General features: G+C 36.4%; 1 protein-coding gene across 3 annotated transcripts in view; it reads right to left on the bottom strand.

The window, feature by feature from the left end:
• Positions 1 to 528: 528 nt before the first annotated feature.
• RASA2 (RAS p21 protein activator 2) overlaps positions 529 to 20,962 on the bottom strand; it is a 117,489-nt gene continuing 97,055 nt past the window's right edge. For all 3 annotated transcript variants that reach the window (XM_012536141.3, XM_004278233.4, XM_033402793.2), the window contains 5 exons: positions 7,640 to 7,722; positions 6,783 to 6,991; positions 6,028 to 6,131; positions 5,126 to 5,315; positions 529 to 3,638 (listed from right to left, as the gene is read on the bottom strand). In XM_012536141.3, coding sequence (XP_012391595.1) covers positions 3,608 to 3,638; positions 5,126 to 5,315; positions 6,028 to 6,131; positions 6,783 to 6,991; positions 7,640 to 7,722 — 617 coding nt within the window. In that variant the 3' untranslated portion in view covers positions 529 to 3,607. The remainder of the gene's footprint in view (positions 3,639 to 5,125; positions 5,316 to 6,027; positions 6,132 to 6,782; positions 6,992 to 7,639; positions 7,723 to 20,962) is intronic.

The raw sequence follows: 20,962 nt of genomic DNA on the forward strand, positions 1-20,962 counted from the left end.
GGGCTAGTATGAGTGGGATTCTGGTATTTCAGTAAAAACAAGATGCTTAGAGATTCAGAACCCTATTCCTTCCTCTTTGTTAACCTTCAGTTCCTCTGGAGGTGCAGGGACTAGGTTTTATGGAGGTTTATTTGAGGATACTAAGAGGCTGCTGAGGCACTAATGGGGAAGATTCTGGCTTCTCTCGTTGGGGGTACAAGTCAGCTCTAGACTATTTACTCAGAAAAGAGGGGAATATATTCCCACACAACAGATGTGCATGGCTCTCGGCAATGATGGGACCCTTCACAGCACCTGCACACCGTAGGTCTTCAAAACAATTCTGCTGAATGAATAAATAAGGACCTCAGTCCATCAAAAATCAGTCTAGATAAATGCAGAAGACTACTGCACCCTTTCCAGATGGTTTGTTCTTTGTTACTGAGGACTCCTCACTTCTGCTATTCCCTTCCTAATAGGTGAGGTACAATAATTTTAAATGAGAAGAAATTCTTACATCAGTGAGAAAGTAAGGTCACACAAAGAGTGGACAGGCTTCTTGTAATTTATTTGAGTTATTTTCAAGCGACAGCTACAAAAGTTCTTAAGTTTTATAATACTTTTGATAAGAAAATAAAATTTAAATAAAAATACATTCTCAACAATACAACATGGTTACACAAATTCACTACATTAAGTTTTGATAACTTATATTTTCAAACTGGACACTGTAAAAAACTAATATTTACTAGCAACATTAATTTCCAAAAGTTAACAAAAATGGAAGCAGATAATATCAAGACTGGCAATTTAACTCTAGAATGAGTCCTGTATTTTTCACATACTGTAAGGACACCTAAAAGGCTTTGTAGCATTTTGTCTTTACAGGATGTACCATTAGAACAAATTAAAGGTGCTTTTACTTAAAAAAACAAAAAAAACAAAAAAAATCTGTCTTCTAAAACTTGGCATGAATGAGCCTTTCTGATAAATGAATGAAATTAGGCTTCAGAAACAAAAACAAAAGCCACATCATTCGTCATCTTTTTTTGTACAATAAGGAAAGCCTTGTTTTGACACTTAACCACTACCCGTGATAAACATATTTTTCTTTGGCAAAGAAAATAGTTCAATTTGATAAATTATATTCCTGGGAGTAAAAAAATGTTGCTATTGCCCATTATCATATTAAATGAATATTAAAAAAACAAAGCTAAATAAAGAACAAAACAAACGATAACAACAACAAAACAAGCAACATACCAGCATAATTTTAAATGATAGAAATGGATAAACTAAGAACCAGAATTGGCATTTATGGCAAGAGTTTCTCCATATCATCCTTTTCTTTCCTTCTTGGGGTTTTCAGGGTTTTAGGGTAAAGTGAGCTGCCATGTATTTTTTTCAAGTTTAGAAAAGGCAGAGAAAGCAGATCAGGTAGTAAAAATCAAAGTACTCATAAGTAACAGCAGAGGAATGAGGAGGCCCTTGGAAGCAAGTAAGTACCTTGGTTATTTTGGGGTCCCACTGACATGGTCTCTTATTTCAGAAGACTTTCAAAGAAAATTTCATGTCATATTACTTGTTTTTAGGCTATGCCAAGGTGGTTAATTCCAGTCAAACTGGCTGTTTAAAAAGTGTCATGTGAAGAAAATAACTAGTAACTGAACTCTTCAAATTCTGAGTTACTATTCACACAGCCTTGGTCCCTTTGAGAATGCTGTGATCTTTAAAAACCGTCATAACGGAGGGCCTGACATTAGAAATATTAGAAGAATATAACTAAAGAAGCCACTAGAGAGTAATGAGTGGTACCTGGCAATGCTCACATGGCCTTTCCAGGCAGACATTCAGAGACCCTTAAAATGAAATTTCAATCTGAATGAAATTCAAAAGTGAGAAATTTATTAAATGGTAAAATTCTTTCACAATGATGAATCAATGTAGTTTATGGAATCTACAAGCTCATAAAATTTGAAAGACTTTTCAAACCTGTCTTTAAAATGGGCCAGCAATGACCTACCATAATGCAGACTAGGACTGATTCTTAAATAAAACCAACTGATTTTTACAAGTCCTTTAGAGACTTGTACATTAGAGATATTGCTCCATTACAATCATTTATGGAACAACTTTGATGACTGTGTGTGAATGGTCTTTAAAAATAATTACCTAGTAACATTATAATTTAAAAACAATTACCAATAACATAATTGGCAAAGTGTATCTTGAAATATAGCTTATGCTCAGGGAAACAAAAAAAGCACTACTAGCTAGATTTACATTAATAAGTAGTCACAGTTTTAAACAGAAACATGTAAAATACTCCAAGGTTCAAAGTACCACATTTAGAAAATGTTTTGAATTTAAAAAGACAAAATAAGAGTACCATGGTTTTTAATACTGATGAAGCAAAGTGCATACCTCTTAACTTCAAGGTGGCAACTTGCTTCGATTGCTTATTTACAGTTATGATTTTCAGGATAAAAGTAAATTAGGGAAAAATAGGATTCAAACAGTTGCTTGCCCAAATTCCATTTGGCTAGCAGGCAATAAGAAAACAGCAGTGAAATATAAACATTTTCAGGAAAGCACTATTTCTAGACTTAAACACTGATCATTCAACTGATCATAAAGATTAGATACCACGGAGTATCTAAAGTATAATCTGGGGTGGCCCAGATGAGTAAAGTGCGCCGAGTGACTGTTCTTGAGTTAGATCTCAGCCTCACGCTGGGAGGAGGGCGTCCTATGGTGGTGGCCCTTATAATAATGGAGTAATGAGTGAAGTCGAGTGAGTTTACCACCACCTTTTCCCATTGTTTACTTTCTCTTCTTTTTCAAAAGTGAAGTCCTTAGAAGTCACATTAACCTGAACTCTCAAATCAAGAAAATGAGTACCTGATGTTTAAACAATGAAAAAAATTTAGTGGTCTCATTTTATTTCATCTGCCGTCACTCATCCCAAATGTAAACAAGATGCAGACAACAGTACATGTTCCCTGATTTCTCCTATCTGAGTTCTGTTTGCATCATCTCTAAATAGACAAAAGATCTACCAGCTTTCAAGGATACTCTGGCAGTTTTCTAACATTTCTGTTGCTGTTCCAAATGTAATCTGTAATGACCAATGGACCAAAGGAGATCTTTTTTTTTTTTTTTGAAGAGGGAGGGTCTAGATGAACTAAATGGAAAGCTCTGAATAGTCATGGATTGAAATATTCCAGTAAAACACAATGTTGGCTGTATAGAGCAGGCACTAATGGTAGTGAAAAGTCCACAGAACACAGAGTGTTAGAAGAAGAAATGGTTTCTTGCTATGGAGGAGTTCTCCTTTTGTTACAAAGCTTCTTTAGGAAGATTCTTTCTATTAAAAAGAAGTTGCAGAAACATGGCTTTCGACACGTAAGATATGAAGGGAATCTTGGGTTTTAAATTCTCTAGGAACACATCAATACCAGGATTCCCAAACAGTTAATTTCAATTATTAAATATTAAATACAAGGTGAATGCAGGTGACAGTAAAGCCAATGTTCATTCTTAAATACTATGAACAAAATATATGATGAATTGAAAAACTCCAACAAAAATAATATTTTCCAGTTCTTCTGAGTCAATTGGTCAAACTCTAAAATGTTTTCCCAATAATTGGATTTTCCCTAGAGAAAAATAGAGGAAATAAGATGAACAAATAAAATATTTAGTACAAGAAAGATTGCAATTTTTTAACAGAGGAAAATACAGCTGGGAAAGGGGATGTGGGTACAGGAGGAGTATGTGTGGCTACAGGGGGAGAATACTATTTAAGAAGGGTGGTCAAGCATTGACTAGGACCTCATATGGAAACCTTCCGGGGCTCCAAGAAAACTGGATTACTACTGTTAGAAGAGAACAAAGTATACTAACGTAGAAAAGACAGTATTAGGATGCTTACACTAATCTTCCTAATGTACTGAGCCTTCTATCTAGGGAGAACACAAATATTTATACCTGTCAAACTGATTTTTATTGTTTATAAAACATATATAATTATCAATCCACACAGGTAAAAAAAAAAAGTAAAAATGGCGGGGCCAAGATTCAAAGCCCCTCCTTAATCAGCTGTATGACCTTGTGCAAGACACTTAGCTTCCCTGAGCCTCGGTTTCTCTAGCTGTGAAATGGGAATATAACCCTGTTGGGCTGATGTGAGGATCAATGAGAGAGTGTGCATTGTGGCAAACACTTAGTTGCTGGTCCAAGAACCATCTCTCCCTATCTACCTCTGTGCAAATCGAAACCTGACTCTAGCGCTAGTACTGGGCAGCCCTGTGTTTCAGGGGAAGCTAGGGGTAACTCTGGACAAGGTTTCCTTCCTCTTGAGGAGGAAATAGCTTTGTCTGCCCCTGGCTGCTATTATTAAAAATGTGGGGCTCTGAACTATTGCAGCCCAGCTGTGACCATGAGGGGACAAGTTTGAGGAAGACAGAAATCATCTTGTTGAAGATGGCTGAGCGGCTGGATTGTCCTTGATGACACTGTTGAGCTGAGCTAACCAACTGTAGAAATCGGGACTTAATTTGTAAGGTTAAAAAATTTCCTATTATTTAAGCCACTTCAATTGGGATTTTCTGTTACTTGCTGCTAAAAACTATCTAACTGATGCAATGTAAAGTACTAGGTACAGTGCCCAGTGGTAAGGAGTAAGCTCCTTAATAAATATTAACTCTTGCTGCTCTTTCCACCAGTGTCCATCTGCATCTGAGATGGATCCAAAGCATCAACTACAAGCTACTTCCAGCACTACGAAGCTGATTCTTTTTTTCTAGTACTTAGTGTGTATAAAGGTACTGTAAGAGATAAAGAAGGAAGAGGATCAGCAAAACAGAAAACTACTAAGTATTCCGTTCAAAGATTACATTGAAATATAACATTAAAAAGTGATGACAAAGTACTGCACCAATATAATGAAATGATACCAGAATTGAAAAAGACAAATATTCCTGTATGAGTGGCCAGGGAGATTCTTGCACAAGAGAAAGGTTCTGAGCCGGTTTTGAAAGACAAAGGTAAGCAGGAGGCCTGTACTTCAGGTGTGAGTACAGGGTAGCAGAGGCAATCTCAAACTATGTTGGAAAATGTTGAAAGTATTTTTAAAAATACTTACTTGCTCCCATATTTTGCACTACTTGATCTTTTCTTCCTATACTTTTCATGAGGTTCATCTAGCTTCTCTACGACGCTTTTTATTTGTTGAATTGTCTTAAAGGTTGTTACAGAATCCTCGATTACAAATTTAGAATAGTCATCAGGCTCTTTCTGTGGTCCTTGATAGACTGCTATAGTTCCACAAGCCTCTACAAGAAGCAATAAAATCTCTGATCAGACAACTAAATTCATTAAATGTAATTTGTATTGATAGTATAAATAAGAACTTTTCGGGCTTCCTTGGTGGCGCAGTGGTTAAGAATCCGCCTGCCAATGCAGGGGACATGGGTTCGAGCCCTGGTCCGGTAAGATCCCACATGCCGCAGAGCAACTAAGCCCGTGCGCCACAACTACTGAGCCTGCGCTCTAGAGCCCGCGAGCCACAACTACTGAAGCCCGTGCGCCTAGAGCCCGTGCTCCGCAACAAGAGAAGCCACTGCAATGAGAAGCCCGCACACCACAACCAAGAGTAGTCCCCGCTCGCCACAACTAGAGAAAGCCTGTGCACAGCAACAAAGACACAATGCAGCCAAAAATAAAAATAAATACAATAATTTATTAAAAAAGAAAAAAAACTTTTTTCAAGGGGCTCAAGCTGGGAAGATCTCCCCTGGAAATGCATAGATAACCAAAATACATATATTTTATTAATTATGATAATCACATTTATTCAAAAACAGTATTTTTACTTGATGAATATTATGAAAAAGGCTCCCTTTGGGAGTTTGTCAACTTTCATATAAGTAACATTTTGGTAAATCTATGAGGTATCTTTGACTTTAAGAAAATGCCAAAGCAACACTTCAGGCATTGGTAATGAAGGATCATGGTTATATAAAAGTATTTTAATTGTATAGTTACCTTCCATTTTCTGCAGCTTAAGTAAACTGAGGGTAAAAAGGGAATAAATTCTTTCTGTTTCTCTGTCTTCATCAATATCTATTTGGATGTCTGCAGGGACACCTCTATGGTAAAAATGAAATCAAAGACATTGGAAAAATATCACTTTGTTAACATGCTAAAGACTTTTGATGGTTTGAGACTGAAAATAGAACCACAGAATTTTGCAGAAGAAACCTTAGGAATCTAATTTAATTTGATAATTAAATAAAATGGGGCCAAGTGAGGTTTGGTCATTATGTGACTAATCAAAAGGAAGGGAATTTTAAAGTGAAATCACTTTCATTACCTATGCTTCATCTCATTACTCTTTAAGTCTACAGGGCTAAGCCCTTCTTCCTCGGTATCTTGCTCAAGCTTGCACATCTATTTAAACATTGCCCTTTTTTATATTTTGACCTGTGCAACCATGATTTATTTGAGAACATTTTCATCGCCCCCAGAAGAAACCTGTATTCATTAGTACTCCCCATTCCTCCCTCCCACTGGCCCCTCACAACCACTAATCTACTTTGTCTCTATAAATTTACCTATTCTGGATACTTTATGTAAATGTTATCATATGGCCTTTGTGTCTGGCTTCTTTCACTCAGCATCTTTTCCAGGTTCATCTGTGCATGTATCTGGACTTCAATCCATTTTATGGCTGAATAATATTCCATTGTATGAATGTAACACATTTAAAACATTGCTTCTTTAATCAAAAAGAAACTTACGCAGTACATGGCTTGCAGCCGAGAGCGTTTTCACTGGTCTCCAGACAGCAGAGCCAGTTTCCGTTTAGATATGCAGAGGGATGATAAGAGCTGAGCCTGTTCTGATTGCATCGGCTCACCCTGCAGAGTACATCTATCCATTCATTAGCTTCCACACAGTTATTTGCCTGGACATAGAGTGGTTTCTCTGTGTGTATCACTTGGAACATCTTCATAGGCAATTAAGACAAAAAGTTAGTGACAGGGTCTAAAAACCAAACAGTACAAAACACAAAAAGGTACATAAGAGAAATCTAGTTTGCTTGGGTAGGTAACTGCTGCTCAGGTATCTTATAAACTATTATGTTTCAAGCAAGTTAGTCCCTGGGACTGAGTCACATGGTACTAAACGGTACAACAGAGTATAATTTTTAGAAATCACACAAATCCAAAGGAAGGAACTATCATATAATCAGGAATAAAGGGACAGAATTTCAGATGGAGGAAAAAAGTATGAGTAAAGACACAGCAGTGGGAAAATAGAAACAAGGAAATCATCTTGGTTGACTTGAGTGTATTGGTATGTACTGAAGGGTAGCAGAAGATAAGGTTGCACAGACTGGTTGCGACTATATTCTTAAAGCCTTGAATGTCAAGCTGAGAAGTTTGAGAATATACAAATATTGAGAAAAGTACCTTTAACTTAACAGGGGAGGCAGACTATATAAAGCATCAACAATAATGGACAATTTTAAGACAGATTTCTAGCCACCAATTATAAGATATTAATGATTAATAACAAATACTAAAATAAACCTTTTTAAATTTCCAGCTAAGTAATATATGCAGTTTAAAAAGCTTTAAATTATGTAACTTACATTTTTCTTGTTGAAAGAGCTCTCTTCCAGTTTTTCCACAGCAAGAATGTTTTTCACTGGAATCGTGTAAATTGCATCTTTGCCTAAATTATAAAAGAAGTAGGATAAAATTAAAATAATTTCCATCAGAATTATAGAGGTGAGAGGTTAACTCCATAAGATTTAAGATCATTCTCTTGATGGTAGGTGTATAAGAAACTTACAGATTTCCAAATGGTGCATATATAAGAATCCTTTGTTTTATGGAACAAATGAATTTTGATTGTTTTCTATAAGGTGACTCCCTCTTTATTTTTTTAAAAATAAAATTAAAACATTTTCAAGGAAAAATGAGGGAATAAATCTGATCTCCATGTAGAAAATAAAAATGTTATTATATTTGTAACATTAATTATGTGGGGACTGAAAATATACTTAGCAATAAAGGTCTACTCAAAACTTGTGGAGACATGGAATTTTCTTTCATGGAGTTATTAAATAAACAATGAATCTGTATCTAAGTGAATTTTTCTGCTTTTCCAATCAAATATTTAATTAAGGAATTAACCCTCAAAACAATGATTTGAAATTGAAAAATTGTTCATTACTATCACATAATGGCTGGTCAGCTGACTAGAGCTACCAAATTTACTCTAAGAGATACAGGAAATAAAAGTAAAATTTTATTTGGTAGAGTGAATCATTAACCTAATTTAAGAATTTGGGGACTTCCCTGGTGGTCCTGTGGTTAAGAATCCACCTTCCAATGCAGGGGATGTGGGTTCGATCCCTCGTCGGGGAACTATGATCCCACATGCCACGGGGCAACTAAGCCCGAGCGCCACAACTACTAAGCCTGCATGCCACAACTGGAGATCCTGTGTGCTGCAACTAAGACCCAACACAGCCAAAAATAATAAATAAATATTAAAAAAAAATTTGGAAATTTGAGTTTTCTAAAAGAGCTTCGTAATAAGGTGGCATGAGGATACGAAGCATTTCAACTTAACAATTTACTTGAGAATAAACTACATTCATATAGTCATAGAAACTAAAAGAAACTATAAGCAAATATAATTATGACTTTTTCTGGTCATTTTGTAATGTTTTTCTTAGAGAATCAAAGCTTTGCTTCCCCTTCCACCAAACTTTGCTTTAATGACATGTGGGTTGAAGTGCTGGAGGCTAAGACCTTTACATTTTATATTTTCCATGGATTAATGTATAGCTTTTTGGTCAAAGACACTAATTTGATTAATAAAGGTTTTCTTTCTTGAACAGAGGTTAACAGAGTATTTGCTAAGCCTGGTTCCTGCTGTAAAATCTAAAATTCGTGTAATTCAAGAAGATGTGATATACAATTTTTTTTTAAAGATAAAGTCACTTAATTCAACTATCATACACTGAATGTTTACTATATACCAGACACTGTCCTGTAACCACTTGGGATACAGGAGTAAACAGAACGCATAAGGCCCCTAATGAAGTTTGCATTTAGGTCTGGAAAGACTGACGAAAGACAAATATTAGGTAGAGATGAATGCTATAATGACAACAACCCAAGGCGGTATGATAGAAAGTAGTTGGGAAGTTACTTTAAATTGGGCAGGTAGGGAAAACTTTTCTGCGGAAACGACATTTAAATTCAACAAATACAAATTACATATACATGGGAAAATGAGAAAAGACTATCAGCAGTCTCCTGGGAGCTAGCTACAAGATCAAATTTATGAGGAGGTGTGGGGAGGTGGGAAGGGAGTAAACTGGAAGAAGCCACAGCCCAAACCACACGTAGGAAAAGACATCTGTAAAAGGAGGGCTGGTTTAGAAAAGCTTCAAGCCAGAGTCAATGGACATAGACAGTTGGCGGGGCGAGGGGGAACACACTCAGACATGTGTGATGACAGTCATATCACTGAGTGGTACGCTGCATCTGGAACAGCTGGGTCAATTAGGTCCTCACCGCCCCCCCTCGCCCCGCCACCTTGTGCTAAGCAGCAGTCAACAGAGGCACAGCCCCAGGCTAAAGCAGTAAGGATGCGTACTGGGCTGTAAAGCAGGGCTGCCACAGGTTGTTGAAAGCATCCACGCCAGAAGACAAGCACGAGCACCCTTGCCCCTCAGCAGCTCGTCCTGTCCCTCCCTCGAAATCACTGGCTGTAAGCTACTGAACACTCAAGCAGGTGAATGGACTGTAACACAAAGATGAGCAAATCGCCAAAAAAATCACCAAACAGATGAGGAAAATCAGCACTCTGGAGGAGGCACACATACAACAAAGAGAATAACATCTGAGGAAATCAGGGGTATAATAAATGAGGGAGAAAGGAGACATGCCTTTCGGTACTAATCTACATGGGGCACCACAGAGATTCCAGAGAATTTAAAAATTTTGCAGGAAGTTTCTATCTTTAGATTTGTTGAATACACAAAAGCATGCCCATATCCTAGAATTGCTGTATTTGTTCATTTCTGGACATTACAGCATATGTAGAGAAAGTGCACTGCTCCAGGCACATATGATGTTATTAGAGTTAATTTCAGTTGATAATGTTAATTGGAATGAATTGCAAGGTGAATTAGTAAAATGGAAGATTTTACTGAGGACTTTCTAAAGTACAAAAGGACAAAGAAACAGACAGTAAAAATGTTAAGAGCCATGATGGATGAATTTAGAAGTTTTGATATCTGTCTAATAAGCATTCCAGAAACAAACTAGAAAGTGTTCAGAGTAAAATTACCAACGAAAATGTCCCAGAGATAAAGGTATAAATCTTCAGATTGAAAGGATCCATCAAGTGCTGAGCAGGATGGAAGAAAGGTAATACTTAGACACTGGGCAGTAAAATATTAGAGCCTGAAGATTAAAGAAAAGTCCTAAGAGTTTCTAGGGAGAAGAATCAAGGCTAAGAATCAGAATGACATCAAAATTCTCACTAGCAACAAAGGAAACTAGCAAACCATGGAGAAGTATCTTAAAAGTTCTGTGGGAAATGATTTTAAATCCGATCTAACTTATTCAAGTGTAAGGGTAAAACAGACTTTTTTTTTTTATCAGCCCTAATGCCTATCTGAGATAATTCCTTGAGGACATACTCTTGCAAAATAAGTAAGAATTCAGGAAAAAGACAAGTACATTATATAAAAAATAGTGCTGGGCAAAGAAATCAGAAAAATTGATAAGCATGGTTAGAAAAATCAAAACATAAAAAGGTAAAAGAAACAAGAGAACCTCTAATGATTAGTGATGTTGAGCATCCTTTCATGTGTTTGTTGGCAATCTGTATATCTTCTCTGGAGAAATGTCTGTTTGGGTCTTCTGCCCATTTTTGGATTGGGTTGTTTGTTTTTTTGATGTTGAGCTGCATGAGCTGCTTGTATATTCTGGAGATTAATCCTTTGTCAGTTGCTTCGTTTGCAAATATTTTCTCCCATTCTGAGGGTTGTCACCTCACACCGGTCAGAATGGCCATCATCAAAAAATCTACAACAATAAATGCTGGAGAGGGTGTGGAGAAAAGGGAACCCTCTTGCACTGTTGGTGGGAATGTAAATTGATACAGCCACTATGGAGAACAGTATGGAGGGGTTCCTTAAAAAACTAAAAATAGAACTACCATAAGACCCAGCGATCCCACTACTGGGCATATACCCTGAGAAAACCATAATTCGAAAACAGTCATGTACCACAATGTTCACTGCAGCTCTATTTACAATAGCCAGGACATGGAAGCAACCTAAGTGTCCATCGACAGACAGATGAATGGATAAAGAAGAAAAAGAAACGAAATTGAGTTATTTGTAGAGAGGTGGTTGGACCCTACAGTGCAGTGAGTCAGAAAGAGAAAAACAAATACTGTATGCTAACACATCTATATGGAATCTAAAAAAAAAAAAAAAAGGTTCTGAAGAACCTAGAGGCAGGATAGGAATAAAGACAGACATACAGAATGGACTTGGGGACACAGGAAGGGGGAAGGGTAAGCTGGGACGAAGTGAGAGAGTGGCATGGACATATATACACTACCAAACGTAAAATAGTGGGAAGCAGCCACACAGCACAGGGAGATCAGCTCTATGCTTTGTGACCACCTAGAAGGGTGGGATAGGGAGGGTGGGAGGGAGACGCAAAAGGGAGGAGATATGGGGATATATGTATACATATAACTGATTCACTTTGTTATACAGCAGAAAGTAACACACCATTGTAAAGCAATTATACTCCAATAAACATGTTAAAAAAAAAAAGAAGAGAACCTAGTACTAAAATTTCAGACGACTTCATTAGGTAGACGCTATTAGGGAAAAATAAATCGAAAGCATGCTCATGTTCTTTCTCAGCTTGAACAGAGACTGTGATTAACTGCAGACAACAAGGTAAACATGTAAGTTTAAACCTGTCTGTTAACAATTTAAAGGTAGAAATAGGATGCCCAAATTCTCTCAGTAGGTAGGACAGAATGAACATGAGTGGGACTGATTATTCCAATTAAAAAGGCAGGAGAAAAACCCTAAATAAACAGAAAAGCCTAATAAACAAAAAACATAAAACAAAGTAGCAATTACAGTAATCACAATAAATGTGAGTGTATTATATTTCCTTATTAAATAACTAAAATCCAGTTTAGGTTCAAATCATCATTACCTCCTCAAAAAGTTAAACATAAAGTTAGTTACCATATGACTCACTGATTCCACTCCTAAGTACATAGCCAAGAGAACTGAAGACATATGTCCACACAAAAACATATATGTGAATGTTCACAGCAGCATTTATTCATAATAGTAAAAAAAATGGATACAATCTAAATGTACATCAACTGATGAACTGATAAACAAAATTTGGAATATATCCAAACAACAAAATATTATTCAGCCATAAAAGGAATAAAGTACTGATTCACGCCATATCATAGATGAACTTTGAAAACATTAGGCGAAGTGAAAGAACCCAGTCTCACAAGGTTACATACACATTGTTTAAGTCCATTTACATGAAATGTCCAGAATAGGCAAATCCAGAGACAGAAAGCAGATTTGTGTTTGCCAGGGGCTGGGGGAAGGGAGGAGTGAGCAGTGACTGTTAATGGGTATAGGTTTTCTTTTTTGGGGGGATTAAAATGTTCTGCAACTAGTGGTGATTGCACAACTTTGTGAATATACTAAAAATGGATTGTACACTTTAAGTGGGTGAATTTTATGGTTATGCGAATTATATCTCCATTAAAAAACCATTACCACCCCAAGAAAAACAGAATTCCAGCTATATATCGGTCCCAAGGAACACAGATGAAACAAAATAACTGTGAATCTATCTTTTGATAGTAGTGTAAGGAAGCTGAGTAATTCCATTCCTTAGAAAGTAAGTATAAAACTGGGCAAATTATTAAAAACAACCACTTCAGAGCACTGGAAAATAACCAAAGGCAAGTAAAAATCTGAGACGTGTTTACTCAACAAACAACTGCTACCGCATAGGATAAGAACTGTGCAGTTTACAGTCTTCCTCCCTGAGGGTGTTTCCAAATTGCCCAGATCAGTGAAAACTCACAGCTTTACTGGCTGGAGGTTACAAATTCAGTTTAAGGGTGAGATTTTGGAAACAAGAGAGCTATAGAAAGGCTGAGATAATAAACCTGCCACATCCTTGGCTAACTGCTAAAGATGCATGTATGTGCCATCCCAGAGAGTCTGGCAAAAGTGGAAAGCCTGGGGAGACATGTGAATTTGCTGTGCCTTTGAATGTGTTCCGATTCACAAACAGCTCAGGTGATGAAGGGTGGAAGACTTACTGGCTTCAGGTATTTGAGCACTATGCTCAAATCGCTGGCTGACCACTGAACTAAGCAAGCTCAGGTGAGAGCCCTAGGGAGGGAGGTAGGATTAGGGACAAAAAAAAATCTGAGCAAAGACAACAGCAGCTATACACTGACAGAGAGAAAGATAAAAAGAGACCGACAGACACACACACATGGAACAGACGTTACAGTCTGAGTTCTTCAGAAGAACAAACAGAATCCAGACACACTATAATGTATTACCTACAAAGCCCAGTTTTTAACTAAAAAATGAGATGTGGAAAGAAACAGGAAAAGTGTGACCCATACTTGGGAAAGAAAGCAGCCAACTGAGACTGACTCTGAGTGGACTTAGACGTTGAATTTATTCTATTAGTGAGCAAATCCACTATTATAAATATGTTCAAATAATTCAAGGAAAATATGCTAATAATGACTGAACAAATATGGACTCTAAACAGGAAAAGTGAAACTATAAAAAGAATCAAACAGAAATTTTAGAGCTGAAAAGCACAATAAATGGAATGACAAATTCACTACATGAGCTGAAGAGAAGATTTGAGATGGTAAACAAATCAATGAACGTAAATAGAAACTATCCAATCTAAAGAACAAAGATAAAAGAGAAAGAAGACAAATAAACTGAGTCTCAGAGAGACCTGTGAGACAATATCAAGCATGCCTGAATAAGTATATTTGGAGTCCTAAGAAGGAGAGAAAATGAGAAAAAAAATATTTGAAGTAAAAAATTTCCCAAATTTGGTGAAAAACATTAGCTTATGGTTTAAAGAAACTCAAATCCCAACAACCTCTTGAAAAATTTCAACTGCCAAGCAACACATCTTATGCCCATTATCATAACAAAAAAGAAAGAAAAAGGAGTGATGATATAAAGAGTGGGAAAGTCTTACTTTAATGAAGTTCGGTTTATCTTAAAAAGATGTTTAGTGCATTTGATATCCTAAGAAATTCCTGCATACTCTACAGTTGCAAAGATATTCTCTTATGTTTTCACTGAGGCCTATGATCCTCTTATCTTGAATTAAATTTTTTGTGTAGTATGAGGTAAGGTGAAGTTCATTTTCTCGTTTATCCAGTTGTTCCAGCACCATCTGTTGAAAAGACTTTCCTTTCCCAACTGAACTGTCTTGACACTTTTGTCAAAAGTGAATTGACCATATATATGTGTGTGTGTCTTTCTGGACTCTTGTCTGTTCACTGATCTCTCTAGCTCTTATGACAAAATTTCAGACTTGAATTACTTAGTAATTAGTAGTCTTAGTTAAAGTCTTAGTCCTCCAACTTTGTTCTACTTTTTCAACATTGGCTCAGCCACGTTAAGTCCTTTGTTTTCCCATTGACATCAATTTTAGAATCAACTTGTCAATTTTTACCCAAAAAAACTTGGGATTTGGAGTGGGATTGTGTTAAAATCAAGATGAATTTGAGAAGTGACTTCTTGAAAAATATTGAACCTTAAAATCCACAAACATGATGTATGTCTCCGTTTATTTGCATCTCCTTTATTTTATCTCAGCAATGTTTTATAATTTTCTTTAAAGTCTTATACTTATTTTTAAAAAAATGATCCTAAGTATTTTAGGTGGGTGTTTTTGAAGGGGGGGCTGCTACCATAAATGGTATTATTTTTTAAATTTCATCTTCTAACATTTTTTTTTTTTGCGTTACGCGGGCCTCTCACTGTTGTGGCCTCTCCCGTTGCGGAGCACAGGCTCCGGATGCGCAGGCTCAGAGGCCATGGCTCACGGGCCCAGCCACTCCACGGCATGTGGGATCTTCCCGGACGGGGGCACGAACCCGTGTCCCCTGCATCGACAGGCGGACTCTCAACCACTGTGCCACCAGGGAAGCCCCATCTTCTAACATTTTGATGCCAGTTTATACAAATACAACTGATCTGTATATACAAATCATGTATCCCAAGATCTTGCTAAATTCACTTATCAGTTCAAACAGTTGTTGTGAAGATTCCTTAGGAATTTTTATGTAACTCCATATGTCCTTTTCTTCTTTGGAGGGGAGGGGTCTTACTACATTGTTTACAACCTCCAATACAATGCTGAAGAGAACTGATTAAAGTGCATAATCCTTCCTTTGCTCCAGATCTTAGATATGATGTTACATTTATTCTAACTACTTGTTATAGTTGGGCTTAACCTATCATTTTGCTATTTGTTTTCTATTTGTCCCATCTGATTTTTGCTCCTCTGTTCTTCCCCTCCTGCCAAATTTATTTTTTGTGCAGGGGAGAGATGATTATACTTTTTTCTTTAAAGTTTTCTTCTAGAGATTTATACAGCCTTAACTCATTACAATCTACTTAAAATTATTCTTGTGTCACTCCACATAAAATAGAGGACCCTTGCAATAATTTACTCCATCCCCTTCCTTTGTGCTACTACTGTCATATATTCTACATCTAAATTTGTTATAAACGCTGTAATTCAATGTTATAAATTCTGCATTAAACAGATGTTTTTAAAAAATTAAGACAGACATTATTACATTTATGTACATATTTACCATTTTCAGTGCTCTTCATTCCTTCCTGTAGATCTAAGTTTCCATCTGGTGTTACGTCACTTCAGCCTGAAGAATTTCCTTTAGCATTTCATATAGTGCAAGTCTACTTAACAACTTATCTAAAGGATTATTTTCATTTTTGAAGGAAATATTCACTAGAGTTCTAAGTAGAGAGCTTTTTCCTTCAGCACTTGAAAGACATCATTCCACTGTCTTTTGGCTTTGGTTGCTTTTTATAAGAAGTTAGCTGTCACTTGTATTGTTCTCCTGTATGTAATCTGTCTTTTGTTCCTCTGCTTTTGAGATTCTTCTCTTTATCTTTGGTTTGATTATTATATGTCTAAGTGTAGTTTTCTTTGTATTTACTATGCTTGGTGTTCACTGATCTTAGATCTGTAATAAAATGTTTTTCGCCAAATCTGGGAAATTTTAGGCCATTATTTTTTCTAGTATTTTTTTCTGCCTCTTTCTCTACTCTGCTTCTAAGATACCAATCATGCATATGTTAGACTGCCTGATACTGTCCCACAACTCGGTAGGTTGAAGGTTCTGTTCATTTTTCCCAATATTTTTTCTCTGTGTTCTTTGAGTGGATAATTCTCATTAATCTGTCTTCAAGTCCACTGAATCTTTCTTCTGACATCTCCAAACCATTGTTAAGCCCATCCAATAAACTTTTCATTTATGATGTTGTACTTTTCAATTCCAATTTCCATTTGATTCCTTTTTATAGTTTCTATTTTTTTCTTTTGCTGGAATTCCCCATCTTTTTAATCATGATGACTATCTTTTCCATTAAACCCTTGAAATATTTATAACAGCTTTAAAGTTCATATCTGCTAATTCCAACATGTAGACCATATAGGGGTCTGTGTCTGTTAAGTGCTTTTTCTCTTGACTAGTGTTGTATTTTCCTGTTTCTTCTCAAACTTGTTAATATTTCCCTGTATATTGGACACTAAGAATAATACATTGTAGAGACTCTGGATTCAGTTATCCTCCCTCAAAAAGTTACCTCATTAGCTGATCACTCTGAGGCTTGGCTTTATACTTTGTTTATATGATACTTTGTTTATTTAAATCTCCTTAATCCTAGGGCATAGTCTTTACTTCTGAACCACCACCTTCTAAAATTCCAAACTCTGTCTCTGAGGAGGAAAGAAGCTGAGATCTCTTCTCATCTTTTTTAATCTTTCAGTTACTGCTTTTCACTAGCCTCTCTGAAGTTCCCCCTAGCACGAGCAGTTCGAGTCAGCTAAGGATTTCAGGGGAGTTCAAAGCAGATTGGAAGGCTCCTCCTTTTAATCTCCTCAATTTCTGCCTCCTCTGGCAGCCTTGAACTCTGTCCTTTGCCATTTCAAGGCAATAAAACTATGACTTTCTGGGAATTCTCTGGTGGTCCAGGATTCCATGCTTCCACTGCAGGGGGCATGGGTTCGATCCCTGGTTGGGGAACTAGGATCCCACATGCCATGTGGTGCGGCCAAAAAAAAAAAAGCAAACTATGACTTTCTGTTTGAATTCTACCACCTCATACTGCACAGATTGGGAGTGCTCTCGGGGGGAAAGCCAAATAAACATAAATCTCACCCAGCATAGTTCTCATCTTCCAAGGGTCAAATTCTTCAGAGAGTTGTTTTATATATTCTGGCCAAAGTTTTTAGTTGTTATCTATGAGACAGTTAGTCTAGTACAAGCTTCTTTACTATTACCAGAACTCCCATGTCTATTTTTAAAAAGGCAACTTCATCAGTCTACTTGTGTAAGCCCAAATCCCTGGAGTTATCCTTGACTTGCTCTTACTCTTGATATCCGACCCTATAGCAAATCTTGTGAATACTATCTTTAAAATAGATCCAAGATGTGATCTATTTTTACAACCTCCGTTGTTACTAACAGGTCCAAGTCATTATCTTGTCTCCCCTGAATTAGTGCAGTAGCTTCTTACTTGGTCTCCTTGCCCCCTTCAGTCTAATCTCCACACAGCACTCCACATGGCAAGGGAGATCAATCCTATCAAAACATAATTCAAATGATATCATTCCTTTGCTTAACACTCTCCAGTGCCCTGCCATGTTATTCAAACTCCTTCAATGATCCACAAGCCCTATAATATCTAGCTCCTCCATGGTCTTTTTGATCTCAGTTCCTGTGATTATCCCCTTATTCATTTTTTTTTTTATAGTCACAAAAGCGTTCTCTTGTCTCTTGAATACTCCAGGTGTACTTCTGTTTCAGGGCCTCTGTACCAGCTGCTGTTAGCTATGTCTGCGTCACTACTACCTCAAATTTATCCACATAGCTCACTCCCTCACCCTCCTTAGGTCTGTGCTCAAATGTCACTTTCTCAGTGAAGGCTTCCCTGACTAGACTTTTTAATATTGCAACTCTCCTGAGTTCTCTATTCCCCTTCCCTGTTTTATTTTTGTCCATCTCATTTATAATCATCCCATATAGTATAAAATTCTTTTGTTTGTTTACTGTCAATCACTACTAAACTATAAGATCCATGGGGGTAAGGATTTTGGTATGTTTTGTTCACTACTGTTTTCTCCAGAGCTTGGAACAACATCTGGCACACAGCAGGCACCCAATAAAATACCTGTTGAATATAATGCACAGACAAATCAATGGTGTTCTTTAGTTATTAAAGAAAAAAAATACTGCAGAGCCCTGTGTATGAATATATGAGCAGGTAAAAACCAAGTCAACCTAAATGTATTGAGATGCATGTTTAAAACATCATGGAAACTTCTTTTATATTGTCCATAGGTTATATGAGCTAGAACACTGATATCATATGGAAGTTGTGTAGGCTGTATGTATGTATCTGTGTATAACAGGTCATCCAAAAGTAGACAATATCTAATCAAGTTTGGAGAACACAAATGGAATTTCAGAGATGAATTTGTTAATAATTTATTATTTAAAAATATAACCTATTAGTAGTAAACTTGGCAGAAATTTTAGAAACCCACAGCAGTGGTTCTTAATGTATTCAGATAACAGCATATCTGGAAAACATGGTGTCCTCTGAAGAAAACCATTTATTAAAAATTAATAAATGCCTTAATGAAGGTAGTAAAAACATGGTCCTTACCACTGAGGATCTTAAAAAACTAGGGCAAGAGATAGATAAAAGTAATGACCACACAGTGTGACATAAGTTATCACTAATGTGCTAAAGAAACATAGTAAGAGAATACTCAACTGAGGTGGCCAGAAGCTTTATGAAAACGACTTCCATAAAGAGCTGACACTTGTTCTGAGGGTTAAAGGACAACAGATTACACAGGTAAAGAAGGAAAGAAAGGGATTTCTAGATAGAGCAAATGCAAAAGCATGAATGTAAAAGAGCACAACTCAAAGGAGCTTCAAGAGTTAGTCTGGCAAAGTGACATATGGAGAATGCAGAAGATGAGGCTGGATGAGATAGGAAGAGGCTGGAACATCAATAACTCATTTGATTCCAGCATACAACTAGGAGAACTTTTACTTGCAGAAGATGACCACGTTATAGTGTATCAATATAAAATCATAATCACACTCAGATCCATAAGAAACTGTCAAGGTAATCATGACTGATAGCTGACTGAATGCTCTACGATATTCATTTGCCACATGTTAATTTAGTGATATTGAAGATTAATTGCTTACTATTACTAAGTGGGCATCAAAATTTAATAACTTATTTGAGAAAAACCCTTAAAATTGAGAAAATTCTATTAATTACTTTTCCAGTAAACTGGAAAACTATTATTTGATTCTAAGTGGTAGAAATACTTGATTCAGAATACTAGTGCTCAGTAGGAGGAAAGAGTGAAAGACTCAATGATTTAAAGCTATGTTACAGAATATTTGGGAGGCGTTCTTTCAGACACCAAAGTCGTAAAGTGTAATAAGAGACTAATTACCTAGCAGTCATAGCTATGCAAAAAACTGCAAGGAAACAGGAAGTAAGCAAAACATTTGCTGAACAACCAAAGAGAGAATCCAAAGCCTATGGATTTTATTCACAGAGGAAAGTCCTGAAATCGTCAATCAAGGTCTTTTAATCTTATGTATAATTTTAACAAACACAGTACCTATATCTTCACTCATAGTATATTAGCAGTAAAAAATGGAAGTAGGGGATAAGAGGTGGGAGTGAGATGCTACATTATTGTACACTGACAGCACAAGAAATTTAAGGTGACAGCCTGAACACAGAGGGGATAATGAAAAACTGTATAAAGCAAACACAGGAACACAAAAAAGCACAGCAGTCTAAGGCATGTAGCTGGGAAGTAAACAGCTGCACACACCCATAAGCAGCCCAGAAAACATCACTAAATCAGAGTACTATATAATAATTAATATTATCAATGACAGCCCCAAGCCATCTAGAAAATGTTAACTTACGTTCAATGAACTCTTTTTTAGAAGGCAGGGAAGCATGTAATATATTTTGGAAAAATCCAACAAAATAGTTAAAAAAAAAGCATGGATGCTTAAAACTGTAGGCTTTGGTAAATAATCTTGAAACTTCATATAACAAGCTGATTCCTCCAATGCCATTCCAACATGTTAAATTTCTTAAGGCCTGAAAATAATGTAACTTCTAATGTGTCTATTTTATACCTTAGAGCAGTCTAATCATTCTAGAGAATTTTATCCTCATAAGATCACTGGATAGAACAGAAGTTCTTGAGAACTGTGCATGGACTCTGGGACTATGAACTCCCTGAAATTATATGCAAGGTTTTGTGTCTATATTTGTTCATGAATTTTTCTAGAGGAAAAGGGTCCAAAGCTATCATCTGATTTCTAAAGTCTTAAGCCAAAGAAGACTTTAGAATGTTGATTTAGATTAGAAAATACTTCAAATGAGGAGAAAATAGCCAACTTATTCACAGAGGATAACTAACTTACCTTAAATTTTATTCCAGTGTACTGATGTAAACATAATTAGCATATTATGCCAGCTATTTTAAAAATGGTGCTATATATGTGAGAGCATTTA

This window comes from Orcinus orca, chromosome 5 (genome assembly GCF_937001465.1).
Source record: "Orcinus orca chromosome 5, mOrcOrc1.1, whole genome shotgun sequence".
NCBI lineage: Eukaryota > Metazoa > Chordata > Mammalia > Artiodactyla > Delphinidae > Orcinus > Orcinus orca.